This window comes from Pseudophryne corroboree, chromosome 7 (assembly GCF_028390025.1).
Source record: "Pseudophryne corroboree isolate aPseCor3 chromosome 7, aPseCor3.hap2, whole genome shotgun sequence".
Taxonomy (NCBI): Eukaryota; Metazoa; Chordata; class Amphibia; order Anura; family Myobatrachidae; genus Pseudophryne; species Pseudophryne corroboree.
In genome coordinates, this window is record NC_086450.1 from 124,155,696 (window position 1) to 124,175,477 (window position 19,782).

At 40.7% G+C, this 19,782-nt stretch overlaps 1 protein-coding gene across 2 annotated transcripts in view; it reads left to right on the forward strand.

Moving 5' to 3' along the window:
- Positions 1–2,719: 2,719 nt before the first annotated feature.
- The window catches only part of GRB14 (growth factor receptor bound protein 14), a 225,945-nt gene continuing 208,882 nt past the window's right edge, over positions 2,720–19,782 (forward strand). For both annotated transcript variants that reach the window (XM_063933621.1, XM_063933622.1), the window contains exon 1: positions 2,720–2,883. In XM_063933621.1, coding sequence (XP_063789691.1) covers positions 2,821–2,883 — 63 coding nt within the window. In that variant the 5' untranslated portion in view covers positions 2,720–2,820. The remainder of the gene's footprint in view (positions 2,884–19,782) is intronic.

The window sequence follows — 19,782 nt, forward strand, 5'->3', positions numbered from 1 at the left end:
TGAGGTGCATAAAGCAGATCCTGGATCAATAGAGAAGGTCAGTGTGCCCCGTCCGGTGTCAGGATCATCAGTGTTGGGGTGCCGCTGTCAGTCATGTGACCTCCGGCATCCAGGCCGCCAGGATAACATACCCAACCCTTGCTGGGTATACAGCATGAGTATTAGACAAATGGTTAATGAACTCTAATTTTCTGAGCATTTGTAGTGCACTGGAAGCACCTTCAGCACAATACACTCTTCACACCTTATGGACAGACACACACACCAGCTGAAGACCTGCTGTACTGTACCCTGGTATCTCTATATCATATTAAATGGGTGATAAAACAAAATATTAGTGAATAGGTGCTGTGCTCTCTTCTACTGTAGTAGCGCTGATTTTAATTACTACTCTTTAAATACCATATCAATAAGGGGAGTATTTATCAAAGCTTGGAGAGAGACAAAATTGTGAGAGATAAAGTACCAACCATTCAGCTTCTAACTAGAATTTTTTAAACACAGCCTGATTAGAGGTTGGAAGGTGATTAGCTAGTACTTTTTTCTCTCCCAATTTTATCTCTCTCCGAGCTTTGATAGATACCCCCCTACGGGGCATATGCAATAATAATTGTGGAACTGCGCAATGATTAACACGCTGTATCATGGCAGAGATTTTTATTTTAAATGAAAATATTCCCGTTATGTATGTGCTGTGACCCTGCAAGTTACTTCCCCCGGCATTTTTGGGTGGAGTTCTACACGTTTGTGAAAAACTCCCCCAGGGGAATCTGACACTACAAATTCGCATAAAGTCAGTTTCCGGTATTGGGGTCGGATGGAAGCTGCGGGAGGGAGATGAAAGATTTATCTCCTGCTACGATTCCTCCAAAGGCTAACACACTAGGCGATTTCAGCCTAAAAAATAAATGCTAACGACATAAATGTCATTGGGGTATATTCAATTAAGGTCGAAACTGCCGTCTTGTCGAAAATACGGCAGTTTTCGACTTTTTCAGGTCGGAAGGGTTTCCGACCTAGTCAGTCACGTCGAATAGTACGTGAATTGGCGGTATAGCTGACGATTCGTGTACTTCTGAGGGAAACAGGGACAAATTCGACAGGTTTTGGCCCCGTTTCAGACCATCTCAGATCGATTTAAAAAAAAACAGACAGGGGAGAGCCGCGGGCAGACGGGAGATAGCATTGCTACAGCACAGCGCTGCAGGAGGATGTGTCATAGCCACCGCTCACGGCAGCGTCCACCCAGCTCCAGCAAGTGAGGTCCTGCTTGCTGGAGCCGGGTGGACGCTGCCGTGAGGTCTGGCGGCTGTGTCACATCCTCCAGCAACGCCTCTGTCCCCTGTCTGCCTGTGGCTCTCCCCCGCCTGCCCGCGGCTCTCCCCCCTCTCCGGTCCCTCATCTCAATTCGACTTTTTTAAAGTTGAATTGAGATGGGCATTGAATAGCCCTTGTTGGATCCATTCCGATAAATGCATGTCGGAATGGATCCGACCTCAATTGAATATACCCCATTATCATTTATTTTTAGGCTTATATCATCCAGTGTGTTTGAGGGCAATATTGGTGACCGATGAAAGATGCACTCTCCCTCACGTCATTCAGAGTTCGCCAATATTGAGTTGACATGCAGCTCAACCCGTCAATGACGGGCTAAGCTGCATGTTCTGGAATGGCAGCAGTGACGTCACTAAACATTATCGTTGAGCGATAATGTTCAGTCTGTACGCACTATATAGTTGAACACTATAACGTTCAACGATATAGTCGTTCATTGCCGGCATTACAGAATCGAGTAGTGTGTACCCGCCTTAAAAGGAGTTTATAACATCTAAAGATGGTGTAAATTAACGTGACTATACTCTGAAAAGCTCCGCTTTTCAGGGTGTAATACATAGGGGTCAGATTGTAGTCTATATTGATAATAATGGGAAGTGCGATCTGTAATGTTAATTTGCATTTTGCAGATTTCTGTGAAATCTCCTGCATTATGCTAATAGTACATAGCCACAAACTATAACATTATGCAGAAACTTTAGTTTCTACATCATTTTATGGAAAAAAGCTTAATAAATAGGCCCCTAAATGCTTAAAAAAGCAAAGTAAAATAAAATATGAAAAGCAAATTAAATAGGACAAATAAGTGCAGTTTCCAACATTGTATTGTAAAGTGTTAACATCATATTAAAGCAGAACGCAGCATGCAATACGTTTCATACAGTAACTGTTAGTGCGCACTACCTGTACAATCGATAGTCTTAATAAAAGCACAATGCTTGAAAAACACATGCGCAAGGGGTTAAAAAACACACCAATAAAGCACGTTAGTTTTCATGGCGTCTCAGCCATTTTCCAGCACATACGTGAGAACGAGTCCTCAATTTAATCACATGGATCAAGATTTTGCTCATGACATCAAACCTCTATAAGGAGTTTGCATAAATGATCTAACATAACAATCTACTTTGTGCTTCTGCACATAAAGGGGTTAAAAGTCCTTGGATGTCTGAGCAAAACATAATGTTGTCTTGATCTGACAATGGGGTCTTTGAAATGAAATATTTTCAGTGCATGTTGTCAGCTTTTCTTAAGTATTCCAAACAAGAGTTTCAGAATGTGCTTCCAAGGACAAGAGGAGCATTGGGAAGCCTGCGATTGGCTGTTTGTTGGTGCTCTCCCACAGTTAGTTTTAATTGGCTTTGAGTATAGTTAGGAACACAGTTTTGTCTGTTCAGTATTAGGACAACTCTGCAATCTCTGACGTGACTGCATATCCTGGACTTATTATTCCAAGTGTAAACTACTGGAAGAAGCGCAAGTATGAGTTTGTATGCAAGGAGAGTGACACTGCCTGCAATCACCCCACTGGTGCTTCAGAAAAGGGTAGGACATAAGTTGTTTGCTCTACTTAACTATATGACATGTTCTGTCAGACAGCTTTCTTATTATTTTTACTATGTTGGGGATACTGTAATGTAATCTATGGAATTAGTATAGTTTAACAATCTTTTAAATAATAGATATTACATTTATTTCTCACCGGCAGTGAGTGTTGTACGTACTGTGTTTGTCACATTGCCATTATCTCAGCGCTTATTCAGCTGTTACATTGACCTATCCAGGATATAAAATAATGTGATTTCATGCAATTTACTTTGCAAATCATTGTACAATACACAGAAGCGGGACACTAATGGGAGGCTCCAAACACTGCACAACTTTTAAGTATAATAAAGAGAAATGTCTGATTGTGATAGTTTGCTCCAGCATGTAAAGTGTTAACAACCTGCACAGTCACATAAAATGTTATGGTGAAAGGAAGGAAACATATCCGTATTAATGTTATCTGATCCTAATTAGCAGCTCCTTATGCTTTATGTATTGTGCTTAGTAACTTTTGCAGTACAATAGGAGTTTTACTGTGCAGAATGCTTGTAATAATGCACAGAAAAACTACTGTATACAGTATTGCCACAGTGTAAAATAATGTCTCTGGGTATGTCTCAAGTGGGTTAAAAACCAAGGAATAGGCGGCCTGAAATGTATTAGGGAAGTGAAAGTACAGAACTCTGCAGGAATCCTTTACCTGCCCTGCATACATATGTGATGTTAGGAAGCAAAATATTCACACTGATATACATATACTGTGTGTGTATTATATATATATATATATATATATATATATATACATATATATATATATATATATAGATATATATATATATATCTATATATCTATATATATATATATATATATATATATATATATATATAATCCTCCTGTGTAGAGCATACCTTCCAGCACCCGTTCACATAAAGACCAGCGCACCACATATAAATGTCAAAAGATTCTTTAAGCCGTTTCGGTGCATGACCACCTTCCTCATGGAGCCCTTGAGGAAGGTGGTCATGCACCGAAACGGCTGTCGGGCTTAATATGAAAGGACGATATGTCTGCAAGCTGACACGATAAGTTTCATGGTTTTAAGCTTACCCATATCTATCGGAATCGTTACAATGACTGTTGCTGTATGAAACTTTGTTTGAAGCAATTTCTGCACTTTATGAATTCTTAAAGAATCTTTTGACATTTATATGTGGTGTGCTGGTCTTTATGTGAACGGCTGCTGGAAGGTATGCTCTACACAGGAGGATTATATATTATAATATGAGACTGCAGCACCCAAATTTATTTATCTGGAAATGAGTGCGTTTTTTTCCACTGATGTGTATATATATATATATATATATATATACAGGTTGAGTATCCCTTATCCAAAATGCTTGGGACCAGAAGTATTTTGGATATCGGATTTTTACGTATTTTGGAATAATTGCATACCATAATGAGATATCATGGTGATGGGACCTAAGTCTAAGCACAGAATGCATTTATGTTTCATATACATCATATACTTGCAGCCTGAAGGTAATTTTAGCCAATGTTATGATATACTTTGTGCATTAAACAGAGTTTGTGTACATACACAATTCATTTATGTTTCATATACACCTTATACACACAGCCTGAAGGTCATTTAATACATTATTATAATAACTTTGTGTATTAAACAAAGTTTGTGTACATTGAGCCATCAGAAAACAAAAGTTTCATTGTCTCAGTTTCACTCAAAAAAGTCCGTATTTTGGAATATTCCGTATTTCAGAATATTTGGATATGAAATACTCAATCTGTATATATATATATATATATATATATATATATATAAATTATTATATATATTTTTGGTACAACCTGAAATTATTCAACGAGCAATAATATATTTATTAGCACATAACTAGATCAAATTAAATAAATTATATCAAATGTCTTTTATTATTTGAAATCAAATCACATTTATTTATTTGTATTTTTTAGTACATATTAGTGGTCATTTTTTTCTCACTCGAAAGTCTTATGTTTTCAACAAGCACCAGTTTATATTACAGTAGCCCTTACATTTTTCCCCCCCAAACAAACTCAAAACAAATACAGGTTGAGTATCCCGTATCCAAATATTCCGAAATACGGAATATTCCAAAATACAGACTTTTTTGAGTGAGAGTGAGAGTGAAACCTTTGTTTTTTGATGGCTCAATGTACACAAACTTTGTTTAATACACAAAGTTATTAAAAATATTGTATTAAATGACATTCAGGCTGTGTGTATAAGGTGTATATGAAACATAAATGCATTGTGTGAATTTACACACACTTTGTTTAATGCACAAAGTTATAAAAATATTAGCTAAAATTACCTTCAGGCTGTGTGTATAAGGTGTATATGAAACATAAATGCATTGTGTGAATTTACACACACTTTGTTTAATGCACAAAGTTATAAAAATATTAGCTAAAATTACCTTCAGGCTGTGTGTATAAGGTGTATATGAAACATAAATGCATTCTGTGCTTAGATTTAGGTCCCATCACCATGATAGCTCATTATGGTATGCAATTATTCCAAAATATGGAAAAATCCCATATCCAAAATACTGTACCTCTGGTCCCAAGCATTTTGGAAAAGGGATACTCAACCTGTATATTATCAGTTCAGTAGTATTGCAGAGCAAAAAATGCTTGTTCAAAGAAAGACATTTTTTTTATTGTATAACACATACATAGAGTACAAGACTCAAATTACTTTAATAAAATACGATTTTCCTTCTTATGTAATAATGTGTCGGCACTTGTTTACTGTAACCAACCAATGTTTTAGCTTTTGGTTGTTTTGTTGAATTCAGTATGATATCCCGGCTGTCGGGATCCCGGCAGTCAGGAGACCGACGCTGGCATCCCGACAGCCAGAATACCAGCAGCGAGAGCAGCGTGTCACCTCGTGGGCTCGCCATGCTTCTGGCCCGATGGTGGACCACTACTCGAGTGAGGATTACAGGCGGCGGTCGGGATTGCACCCGCCGGTATTTCACCGGGGGTCAGGATTTCAGTACCCGGACTGCTGGGATCCCGGCAGCGGCCAACTTGAATGCCTCCCGTTTTGTTGAGTTGATCTAGGAGTGCATCACCTTTATGTTATAAGCCAGTGGATCTCAAACTGTGTGCTGTGGCTCCCTGGGGTGCCTTTGGACACTTGCACGGGTGCCCTGGTTAGTGGTCCAGGACCAATTCAAATTATTTATGGTCAATGGAATAGGCAAAACCAGTGACGGTGGCTGCCAATCATAAAATATGTGGTCAAACAGAAGCAAATCTTGTCCCTCATCACACAATTGAACATAAGGATGACATATAAACACAATTTACTTAATTTAATATTTCTTTCTAAATTCCTCAATAAGAAACTTTTGGCCTGGGGGTGACGTAAAACAAAATCTGATACTCTAGGGCGCCGTGATTCAAACAATTTTGGGAACCACTGTTATAAGTAGTATTATAGGAATAAAGACATTTGTTTTTAGTATACAAAAAATGTCCCTTTATATAAAAGCAGCATGGATTATGTTATACTACAAATAATTATATTCTTTTCCGGTACTTTGTTCTTCACTAAAAATTGGCATCTAGGGGAAGTTACAATTAAGCCGCTTGCTTGTTTACATTGATTGAATGGAGGCCAGAACAACCCCGGCCTTTTAATGTGTATTGCCTTGTATCCGTATTCTGTGCATTAAGCAAACAGATTTGCAGAGCTGTTTAAACATGTTAACAATAGTATTTGTTGTCAGCGTCTCATTTTCTCCTTTAGTTAAATGCAATGTGTTTCTCAAACATCACAAAAGATATGTACGTGGTGTATACATCCTTTCAGTATTCCAAATCTGCACCAGGTAAGTCCAATCTCCACCAAGTACCTCCAGTCTGTGTCAGCTACCTGCAGTCTGTATCAGGTACATTACATCTAGTTTGCACCAAGTGCCTAGTCACCAGGTACCGCTAGTGCATAGGTCTGCAAACTCGGTCCTCATTACCCCACACAGTGCATGTTTTGCAGGTCTCCTCACAGAACCGCAAGTGAAATAATGAACTCCACCTGCAGACCTTTTAAAATGTGTCTGTGAGTAATTAATATACCTGCGCACCTGCTGGATTACCTGCAAAACATGCACTGTGTGGGGTAATGAGGACCAAGTTTGCAGACCTATGCGCTAGTGTGTATCAGGTACCTCCAGTAGGCACCAGGTACCGCTAGTATGTATCAGCTACCTCCAGTCTGTACCAGGTACCTCCAGTCTTTATCAGGTACTTCCAGTCTGCATCAGGTACATCCAGTCTGCCATATATACCTCAAGCCTGCAGCATGTACCATCAGTCTGTATCAGGTACCTCCAGTCTGTATCAGGTACTTAGGGTGGTATTCAAATCGTATATCATGCCCAATCTCCTTCATAAAGTGATCCCCGTTATCACGCATATCGCTCCCATAGTAATCAGGTTTAGCTGCGTAAAGGGTTGGGTGCCCCCGCTACCTCGGGTGTAGCGAGCTGAAATTAATATACTATGCCCGTCAGCTGAAACAGAACGGATGTGCAAGGGGGTGAAAAGAATTGAATACCGCCCACGGTGTCTGTATCAGGTACCTCCAGTCTGCACCAGGTCTCTCCAGTCCGTATCAGATGCCTCTAGTTTGCAGAAACAGAAAACACATGCAAATAGTTATATCTTAGTCAACACTCCTATAGACATTCTAACCTGGAATTATTTGCAATTTTCTTTGTGGTTCCCCCACAGCATACAATCAAGTAATTTTCTAATGACATATAACTGGATAGCTATTTGGTATTTAAATATTTGCTATTTGCTATTTATTTATTTATTTATTTATTTATTTATTTATTTATTAGGAGCTGGCTTAAAAATCCATTGCCCTCTATATGGTGTGTCTGCAATCTCTATACCCTAGGACTAGTGTTCATCTTGACATCCATACTTGGAATTTGTGTTTATTATCCTACTTTGGGAAGCATAGTGATCTAAGTTTTGAATGTAGACATACTAGGTCAGAATGTCAATATGTTCATTTTGCCGACATTCAACATGTCCACATTGACGAAATGATAATAAGCTTCAAATTTTACATTATGCAAGTTTACATTGTTACATGTGACTTTTGTATATTTAATGTGTTTATTCCAAGTCTACTGTATCTATATACAGTATATAAAAGGGGAAGCCCTCACTGACTCACTGACTGACTAACTAACTGACACATCACTAATTCTACTACTTCCCGATATGTTAGAAATCTGGAATTCAACATAGGTATTCTGCAGGTGGGAGATAGGAAACCTACGTAACTAGAATTTTAATAAACCTCCCCTAAGGGGATGAAAAGGGGTTGACATAATGACATCATTACCGATGCGTGGCTTGCGTTGCGTGATAAACACTGTTTGATGAGGTGGGTACACACAGGGCCAGAATCATAGTTGCATGCTATTCCAATGTTGACGCAGTTGAGCGATTGTTGGTGATCCCAACCACAATGTGTACACGATTGAATTCTTATTATGGACACACTGGTAATTCAGTCAGCGTCTGCGATTCCGCATGAAGATAACATATCTTCAGCTGTCAGTTAAGGAGCCAATGCTGCACGACAATACAGTCAATAAGGGAGTCATTGTTTGCCAGATCTGCGCCCAATGATGCATATGTCTGCCCCTTGCAAGCTCACATGGTGGTCCTCCTATTTGATTTCTATAAACTCTTAGGTCTACACAGGGGGAAGGGGTGTGTACAGTATATTAGATTGTGTATACCTCCCAACATGACCCATTCTAGGAAGGACAAAATGCTTTCTACCTGGATGTCCCTCTTAATATATGATTGGAGTCATCTGTGCTGAACTATTTAAATAATAAGAAAGGTATTTCAACACAGGTAATTGCAATCTTAAATTAAGAGGGAAGGCCAGGTAGAGAGCATTTTGACCCTCCTGGAAGGGGTCATTGTGTTGTAAATTAAATATAAACCAATATGGTATATTAGATTTAAAGTGATAGTTTAATAATGCCTGGGTACTGTGTATAACGCCACCTAATTGAGAGACTACTATTTTAAAATGTTTTCCTGTAGTGGAACAATGACAAGTTAAACAACCTTAAAATACATGGAAAAATAAAATCTATTTATTGTGCAAAAATGCAGTGATAGCAACCTTTATACTACCTACACACTAGGACAGACTATACTACTTACACACTGGAACAGGACTCATGAGGACTCTTTGAGTGTCTCTCTCGCGAGACCCGAATGCTCTCATTAGATAACAGGTTACACAGGTCCCTGACATCCAGACGGGGAGGAGGAGAAGCTGGAATCCCTGGGTCACTTACAGCTCTCTCCCCCCTCCTATTTCTCTTCTGATCGGGAAGCGCTGTCAGTACCCCATGAAACCTGATACTCCTGTGTCTCTGTCTGCAATGCATACTGTCCACATTCTGGCAGCCTAGTTCTGCTGCTGCACAAGACTAAGAGCTAATGATGTCAGTGTGCTTCAGCTGAGGCACCCCTGACAGGCACCACCAGGGTGGGTTAGTGTTAGGCTGTGAAGTGGGCACAGCCAGTGTCAGGCTGCTTGAGCAGAGGGTTGTTGAGATCCTGTACGTTGGGATACATTCCAGGTGATGAGTTCCTGCACGTTGGGATGCTGCTGTTGGAATTCTGATTGCCATCATCCCAAGCACTGGGATCCCGATACCATCAGGCAGGTGTGCAAAGAAAGAATGCTTTCAAAAACAAAGTGTTAATATTTTTTTTTATAAATTAACAAAATGCAAAGGGAATGAACAGAAGAGAAATCTAAATCAAATCAATATTTAATGTGACCAACCTTTACCTTTAAAACAGCATCAATTCTTCTAAGTACACTTGCACAGTTTTTGAAGGAACTATGCAGAGAGGTTGTTCCAAACATCTTGGAGAACCACAGATCCTTTGTGGATGTAGGCTTGCTCAAATTCTTTTGTCTCTTCATGCAATCCCAGACAGATTCAATGATTTTGAGATCAGGGATCTGTGGGGGCCATATCATCACTTCCAGGACTCCTTGTTGTTCTTTTACACTGAAGATAGTTCATAATGACATTGGCTGTATGTTTGGCGTCATTGCCCAGCTGCAGAATAAATGTGGAGCCAATTTGATGCTTCTCTGATGGTACTACATGATGGATAAGTACTTGCCTGTACTTCTCAACATTGAAGCACAAAGAAATGGGTAAAGTTGACGCCGCAGATACCAACTACCACAGTAATATGATAAACATATTTAATTGTTACCATACATCATTTTTTGAGAAGATGACCTACATTTGCTATGTTTAAATCCTCTGTAACATTACTTTTTAGCAGTTTTTAGGTAAAAGGCTTAGTTAATGGCAAAACAAGTGCAAGTCTAAGTTATTTTAGTACCCCTAAGATACTTGAATGTAGAAGATCATGTGAAGCCATTAACTCATTATATTTTTTATTTTATAAGTTATTGCAAAACCTCTTCTGATGTCTGTATAGTTTTGTCATCAGGACTGTGGCATTTCTCTTTGTAGTGTAGGCAATCCCTTTGAGTTGCCTTCAAATCTTATATATAAAATTCAGTGTTCTGTTTGTCCAGTTCTGCATTTGGACATCCCTGCACCGATTGGGATGAAACCAATGCAAGGTGGTCCAGATGGATCCTGGCCAGGTTTTAGGGGGGTGTGGGGTCCTGGTTGTCACGGAACTGGGTTTTGTGAATCCGGAATTGTGGCGTGCGGTTTGGTATCGGTGACTTTAGGCAGGATTAGCCGAGCAGGTTGAATGAAAGTCTTTTCATAGAGCTTTAAAGGAGGTTCCACAGCTGCCCTAGCTGTTTACTTGTTTGGAGCGGTTGCGTCGGCAGGATCTGTACGTCTGTGGACAAACGTCTGGCGGAAACCCGGATAGGAAGACTGTAGACTTAGGTAACTGAGACTCGCTGAGAGGGATGGTGACTCGGAGAGGTCAGCATACGAGGAGAAATAACCGGGTGTAGATCCAGCAATCCAGGTGAGAACTCAGGGAACAGGATGCTTTAGAAGCAATGCTGTGGAGCACAGGGAACTAGCACACACAAGGCTGTGTGAGAGACGTTGCACTGGCAATTTTCTTACCCAGAAATCCCTAGATTTATACCTGCAGACTGTTTCCCATTGGTTTTGCAAACCTTGCAGGTGACTGAGTGTTTTAGATTAGCTGACCCTTCCAAGGCGGCGACGCCCATCCCGTCCCTCAGCAGCTGGAAGCTGCACAAATGTTTGCTGCTGCCTCCGAGCCCTCTCCTCCCAGACATGCCTGCAAGTTGTGCCCCTCGCCAGCAGCCCGCACCCCCACCGGAGGGACCGCGCCAGAGCATCCGGACAGGTAAGTACCGCTGGTCCCGGAACCCGATCCGCCGGACCGTGACACTGGTCAGACCTCACAGCGGAATGCGCCGAGCAGAACTTTGAACCAGGGAGCCTGTTCTGGGCCTTCCACTAGGTGGATTTGTAAGAAGACTTCACAGAGTAGTAACACTGGATCTCAGAAGACATACCAGGGGTCTGGTATCCCAGTTGGACCTCATGTTGGTGTACGCTGGATAGAACTTTGACACATGGGGTCTGTTCTGAACCTTCCACTGTATGGATTTGGATGAAAACTTGAATGAATTGTAATAACTGACAGAAATAATAAACATAATTCAATGACCTGAAATATCTGACTGAAATAACCATAAATCAATGAACTAAAATAACTGACAAATGGGTGGGAAGACAAAAAAATGTTGTGTACCCAAAATCCTTGAAATAACAAGTTACAACAAAAGGAAAACTTTATAGCCATCTTGCAATGTAAAGGTATTTATTAAACCGAATAGAAAGAAACGCTGGGGATCAGGGCTACTGGCGACACCCCAAAAAACAAAAACGACACTGGGCAGCCACCCCCATGGGTGCGTTCGAAGAGCTACTATGCTACTAATTATTTTTAATATGTTGACAGTTACAACCTCCTCACTGATAACTTAATAACTGGAAAATTTTAATCCGGGCTAGTAATAAATAATTGAGGTATAATTAATGTTTACCTCCTTTAGCTTATCCACCATTGCTTTTGCTCCCCTTGTTTTTTTTATTAGCTGTTTGTTATACTTGCAGTTAATACCTCAATTAAAAAAAGAAAAATATTTCTGGAATGCAGGCATTGAAATGGTTGAATAGACTGTTCGGTGGATAATTCATGATCTGTGATGATTTATTTAAAATTAGAGATTAACTATATTTGGCAAAATATCCCTGACTAAAGGACAGTCATTAGCCGAAATTTTTTTAATTATTGCATCTGCACAAAAGAGGCTAAATTTAGCTATTTTTTATAGCATAAAATTATGATACTGGATTATAATACAATAGTTCACTTATGATTCCTAAGACAGTATTTTACAATGGTGCAAAGGTAAACATTGATATTATTTTTTCATTTTAATTGGTAAAGCCACCTCCTATTGGGCAATAGTTGTCGCAGTGGATACTTTAATGGAGCAATTCAGTATTGATCTGGTTGCAGGTAGCTGCTCTGAAAAAGTCTCTGAAAAAGTAAAAAAGCTTTTAGGGTCCATGGTCAAGTGCAATCAGTGTTACCCTTTAGTCAATTACATGAAACTCAGCACAGGGTCAGAGGAATATGTGCTGAGCTTTGATTGAAGCAGACCGTCACATGCTCCTCTGATGCTGTGCCCGCTTTGTCTGTCTGTCAGTATGTGGTCCATTCCGCCTGGATCCTGGGCTGAAATTGTACTGTAGAAAAGCGGTGCTGGTGGTTAAAATACAGGGTAACCCCTGTGCAAGTTTTTAACGGTATTTTAACAATCAGGACCAGCTCAAAGAGCCCGGGGCTGGTTTTGCTTAGGAGGGGGGACCCCACGCAATTTTTTTTATTTTTTTATTTTTAACTACAGTATTTATCTATTTAAATACTGTACACAATGAAGCTCTGCACAGATCTCACTGAACCGGCCGGACTTCATTGTGCTATGTCCAGCAGTGTTTTACTAATCTCTCCCGTAAAAACTGCCCGACAATATGAAGGACATCATCATCAATGAACTCTAATTGAAAAAACATGGTAGTTTAGTAAATTACCGTATTTTTTTATTTTAAAAGTTGCAATCTCAAACGACTGATGTCAACCGAGATTGATCTCAGCTGAAATTGGCTGCAACACGAATAATAGTAAATTTATCCCATTGAATTTAAGTTTACAGCATGCAGAACTTTAAAACTTTAGTTAAGCATATCAGTTGGCTGCCCAAATAAAGGTTATACTGTCTGATTTCTTAAATGTAGATTCACAAACACAGCAGAGCCTACTTACCTACACGTTTGTCTATGGAATGAAACCAGAGCACCAAGGAATGAACAAAATGAGAATTTGCAAAGTCAGTGGACATTAGTTCACAATAAAATCCAAATACCCAGCACTGAAAGACAGTGATACTTACCAGGGGTGAAGCCAGAAACAATATGGCCCTTCAGAAACATTTTGTGGGGGGCCCACCTCCAATGCTTCTAGGCAGACACATGTCTTTTAGGAACCATCCTAGTGACCTAGTTAAATTTATGTCCCATAGTAGTGCCCTGGTCTACATTATATCCACAGTGCCCCAATTCATATTATGCCACATTGTAGTGCCCCCAGTTCACAACAAACCACATTATAGTGCTGCCAGTACACATTGGGCCAAATTCAGATGTGGTTGGAGTTGCTCCCTGTGCCGCAAAGTAACGATTATAAGTACTTTGTGGCCCTTAATTGACAGTCTGCCACTGCCTGGAAGTGGGGAGGGGTTGACGATAGCCTCTGTTTGTGGAAACGGAGGCATGTTGCTGCCGTATAGGGGAGGGATCTCCGTTGTTGGAGATTTCCTGGCCCCTGCCACAGGCATCTTGTGCAGCACCATTGGTGCCGTAAACTGCCCGATGGTGACTGAGTGATCCGATGCTGAGTCCTAGGAAGCAGCAGTGATATCAACTCCAACCACATTTGAATTAAGCCCATTACGCCACATAGTGCCCCAGTTCACATTATGCCCTTCAGTGTCCCAAGGACATAATATTCCACACTGAAGTGCCCCAATTCATATTATGCCACATTATAGTGGTCCCAGTTCATTTTAGGCCACATTGTAATGCCCACAGTTTGTATTATGCTACATTACAGTGCCGCCAGTTCAGATTATGCAAAATTGCAGTGCCACAGTGCATTTTAAAATCCCATTATAACATCCTCTACATCAGTGTTTCCCAACCACGGTCCTCAAGGCACACTAACAGTCCTGGTTTTAGTGATATCCAGGCTTGAACACAGGTGACTTAATTAGTACCTCAGTTATTTTGATTTAACCATCTGTGCTGAAGCCTGATTATCACTAAAACCTGCACTGTTGGTGTGCCTTGAGGACCGTGGTTGGGAATGCCTGCTCTACACCCACTACTCAAGGAAATTGCAATGTATCCCCACTGGGTACTCTTAACCTACATAGAAGTCTAAATAGAGATTCCACTAGCCTCTTTTCTTATCTCATCTATTTTCTGATGATGCCACTTCAATCGCTTTATCCATATTTTAGCTTTTGAATCTTACATGGCAGCCTCACGTCTGCAGTGAGTTAAAGATTGCAGTTTCCAGTGAGTGTAAAGACAGGGTAGGAGGACCAATTAACTCCTGCTTGCAAATGCAGTAAATTGCACTTGGAGTGAAGATCTTTTATTTTATTTGATCATACCATTCCTTTGTAGGACAGTCCTAATCCTGGAGCTCAATCCTCGACTCTAGCTAATTTCCCAAAGGCTAAAAAAAAGGAAAACCCTGCTGTCTGGCAGTGCCAGGCCCACTGACTAGCTTAGCTGTTGCTGTGAAGGTGACATTTGAGTATCAGAAATACAGTAGATCATATTATTGTGGTGCTTTACTAAGAAGGAGACACAGAGTTCACCACCTATAAGAGCACTAATGAGTCACCCTTTTCAGGCTTGACAATGGGTCATAAACACTTTAGTGGTCAATTCCGTAAACTTGATAGACAACAACATGACCTTGGTCCATGGTCCCCTGAGCCTCTGGGCCCCATAGCAGCAATGGCACCCTGTGTACCCACTATAGCTATGCACATGATCATATTAATGTAGAGTCATATGAACAAATATGTCAAATGTCTATTTATATTATTTTTTAATTGTTCAGGGACTAATGTGCTTAACTAAAGTTGTAAACTTAAAATACTGTAAATATGTTAGGACAAATTGTGCTGTATTTTAGTATAAATATATCAAGGACAAGCAGCAGACTGTTATAGTCCATGGAGTACATTTTCGGTTATTTTTGGTTAACTACAGCAGAAAATAGCTTGGATTCTCTTCAATAGAATATTTTGTTTGAACATAAGGAAATGTAACAATAAAGTTGCATTTCACTGTTTATAAAGAGCAACATGTAAAGTTATTATTTGACATTGACATGCGTCTAGGCTGTGTATACCCATTCCAAATAATTTACCTGAAATAACTGAACTGTTTATACTTGGATTTGCTTCTACTCGGAACATAAGACCTATCAAATATTGAATTTCTTGAGCTCTGGCTTCTGTTATCACCTTCATTCTTGTACTCTGCATTTTTGGGAACAACTCTAATATTGGGGCGTGTGGCCAAGTGGCAATGGAGAAGGACGAGTGTCTTGAACTCTTCAGCTGACTTGATTCTATTTACTTATCCAGATGCTGACTGGGATCTCCCATTTGACCTGCCTGGCTGCCAAAACTTTTCTTAGGGTCGGTTACTGCTCCTGGTGTCTCCGGACTGCCTCTTCTCTCCACCATTGTACTGGTGCCGCAGCCCTGTCGTATAGAACCATCAGAGCTGGAGTACCTGTTGGGTGTTCTATACTGCAGTACTCATGGTTATATGGCTGACTAGGGACTCTATTCGGTGAATACTGCTGCCTGGCTACTGCCTTTCTCCTGCCACTGGTTCCTTGGTCCTTCACCCTGCTGCCATACTGACCATATAGCTCTTCTTCCTTAGGTGTTCTGTCATCCTGGAGTCATCAGCTGCTGTGCAGTATGGAGCTTTCTGGGGGTTTGTGTTCTGTCTTCCTTTGGGTCCCCTCTGGAACTGCCTAGTTGATTGATCCTCTATAATGTCTCTCCACTGTCATCATTGCTATTGGTGGTCGCAGCTGTACTGTCACAGCTTCTGTTGCCTGTACTGTCCTTCTGACTGTCCTTCTGATCAGTAGGAAATCTAACACCTTATTGGCTGCCAGGCTGGAAGAATTTGCCCATTCTGTTCGTGACCAGAACTCCCCAATATCCACTGTGGAAGTCCTGGTTCCTTTTGATAATTTACAATCATCAATTCTATCCGCTGTGAGTTCTGGTGTCACTATGGAACAGTTGCTGTAGGCCATCACTAACCAAGGCAGTCTTAACATCTTAGCATTGAAAGCCCAGTGAAAAGCAGTGTACTGGGACCCCTCCTCACCCATTTATGGGAATAAATTAAAAGAGCATTAACATTCTCTACCTGTCTCGAAAAAAGCTCCAGAGGAACCAGCCCGGGAGGCTACCCCTACTTGAAGGTCCCTAGAATTGTGGGACCCTTGGCATCTTCCCAGTGTGTCTATACATTATGATAGCTCTGTGATTGACTGAAAAAATGGGTGATGAATAAAGTTGCAAAGGTAAATATCAATATGTCACTTCTCCAAGAAGATGTGCAAAAGATGGGTAAAGGATTGGGGAAACGGAAAATTGTATTTCTGAACTGCAAATACTACTGCCCCAATTCCTGCATCCCTAGAATCTCAGATGGTGGCATGTCAGAGAACATTTGTCAACATTTGAGGGGTGCCGTTGCAGCAATAACATTTCCTTGGTTGGTTTGCCTGAGAAGGAGGAAACCTGAACATTTCCTGGAATCCTAGTTGATCACTATTAGGATGGGATTCATTCACCCCTCAGTTTGCTGCTGAAAGAGCTCACTATATACCTGCAAGATGAATGTGGGACTTGCCTTATGCTATGCTGTTTTCAGGCGGGAGGACCTACTTCTTCAATAGTCTTGTGATGCCACGTTCTGGCATGATCTTCAGTCCACAATAACTGTCCATGATGACTATCTTCCACTTAAGTATAATTATTAATTGCTGTACATTTTGATCTGCTGTTGCCTATGTCATTTTTTTTATTTTCTGTTCTCATTTGTATGTTCATATACTGTGGGACTTCCTGTTTATTGCAGTATTTCCTTTCCCAGATATACGTATGTCTTGCAATAGGCCTGTCACTTATTAATGGAAAATCCCAGTTAGCATACTGTCTTACTTCTGGGCTGGTTGAGTCTTGCCCTTGTCACACAGGTGTAGTTGTGGTCAATTATTTACTTTACTGTGATTTAATTTTACCTAACTTTCATTCATTCTGCTTATTATTTTGTTATAGTTAGTTAACTAGTTCGTTTTTTTTATTTTTTTATTATTATCATGGAACATCCAAGGTCTTATTGAAAAAAATAAAGCAACCTGTCGTGGTGTGACAGGTTAGGACTCATGCTCCTTGTATTGTTTGTCTCCAACAAACCCATATGCCGGGCAGTAAAAATTTTGTACAGTAACTCCTAATGTACATATGCGACCAACAGCCAGTACGTGCACGAGTGCAGAGGACACTAGGAGGTATATGATTGGATACCTTGCAGGGAACAATGAGGAGAGAAGCCCATAGGCTACTGGCATTACCTATCAGATCCAAGTTCCATAAAGTTTCACTTTCTGAAGCATGGGGCATATAGGAAATACAGTTTAACTTCCAATAACAGCATATTGAAATTTTTGACTGCATTTTTACCATTGATGCATCCCGCCCGCAGACTGTTGGAACATAATCTGAATGACTGACCACTTCATTATTACCATCATTGTGGATAAACAGCCTGCACAGAAGTAAATCAAGTTAGAAAATTGTACTGCGTGGCATTTCTATCCATGACAGGAATTCGGCGTCGGCATTCCTACCACCGGGATGCCGAAAGGCAGCATCTTGATTGTATCCTGTTGCTAAAGACGAAGTACCAACAACAACAAAAATAAAGAAAAATCAATTCCTATCCCCCTGAATATTACTGCTTTAGATATATGCCTAGAAATTAATTACATAAGGCGCCCATAATTTTATTGCGATTAACATAAACACTTCTTTAAGCTAGTTTAGCACTAAAATAACAACACACTAAAATAACGACACAGACACGGTTAGCTGTAGTTAAAGGTCAGACGTTATTTATTGATCGCTGACCTGTTCATTAAACTATAATTGTAATTGAATTGATTTTATGTTGGAGGATGGCAAAGCAAAAGTCACTACCAGACACCAGCTCCAGTCACTTAGATTGAAACACAACAACTGAGGAGGGGACTAAACCACAACACCGCCTCCTACCTGCATAACCCGCATTGTGCCGGCCTCACCACTCTTATCTCTGGCAAATACTCTGTTCCTGCAGGGGAACGTCTAATTGTCCACCCACAAGGTAAGGACACACTTGCCGTCTTTCTAAAGAGGGTGCCCCACAAGGACCACTTATGCCTATCTGACTGCTGGTTGGTAGCGACTTCCTGCCAACCTGGCTATCTAGAGCCAACCGAATAATGAAAAGAACCAAGGAAAAATTGTCAGGGAGGGCGGGAGGGCATTCCAAAATGGCAAGAGGAAGTCTGAGGCACATGACTGGGATTATATACTGGCCTAAACCCAAGCCCCTTAAACCTTGACTGACAGCCCAATAATCCTATAGGAAAATTCTAGCAGAACCAAAAAGGTACCTAGCAACTGCTTAGTCATAGACAACCAATCACAAAAAATGGGGCTCTTATATGGCCTCAGGCTTATGCAGCCTTCAGCTAATCTAAGGCGCCCATAATTTAATTGCGATTAACATAAACACTTCTTTAAGCTAGCTTACCACTAAAATAACAACACACTAAAATAATGACACAGACACGGTTAGCTGTAGTTAAAGGTCAGACGGTATTTATTGATCGCTAACCTGTTCGTTGAACTATAATTCTAATTGAACTGATTTTATGTTGGAGGATGGCAAAGGAAAAGTCGCTACCAGACATCAGCTCCAGTCACTTAGATTGAAACACAACAACTGAGGAGGGGACTGAACTACAACACAGCTTCCTACCTGCATAACCCGCATTGTGCCGGCCTCACCACTCTTATCTCTGGCAAATACTCTGTTCCCGCAGGGGATCGTCTAATTGTCCACCCACAAGGTAAGGACACACTTGCCGTCTTTCTAAAGAGGGTGCCCCACAATGACCACTTATGCCTATCTGACTGCTGGTTGGTAGCGACTTCCCACCACAAAGGTTTAACTAAACCGCCACCGCCATTCAAACAAAAGAAAACAAGGAAACTAAAACCCCTAACGGAAAGGACCAAAAACTCCATCTAGGAAAACCTGAACTCCAGCCGGAGAAAGATGAACCCCATCCTCCTTGTAGAACTGCCTATTATGCAGCACAAGCAAAGGATACTTAACAACCACTCAACCTAAAGCCATAACAAACAACAAAACAGCCAAATTAACCTTCTTGCGGGCTTTCTCAATAGCTGAGAAACGCACCGCCCCCCCTCCAATGAAAACGCGGGACAATCTCCGACCAAACAATGCGGAGCCCAGGCCAGTGACAACGTAGAGCCACCAAATCAGCCTTAACAGACAAAATGAGGTCGATGCCTTTAACGTGACCCATATCAT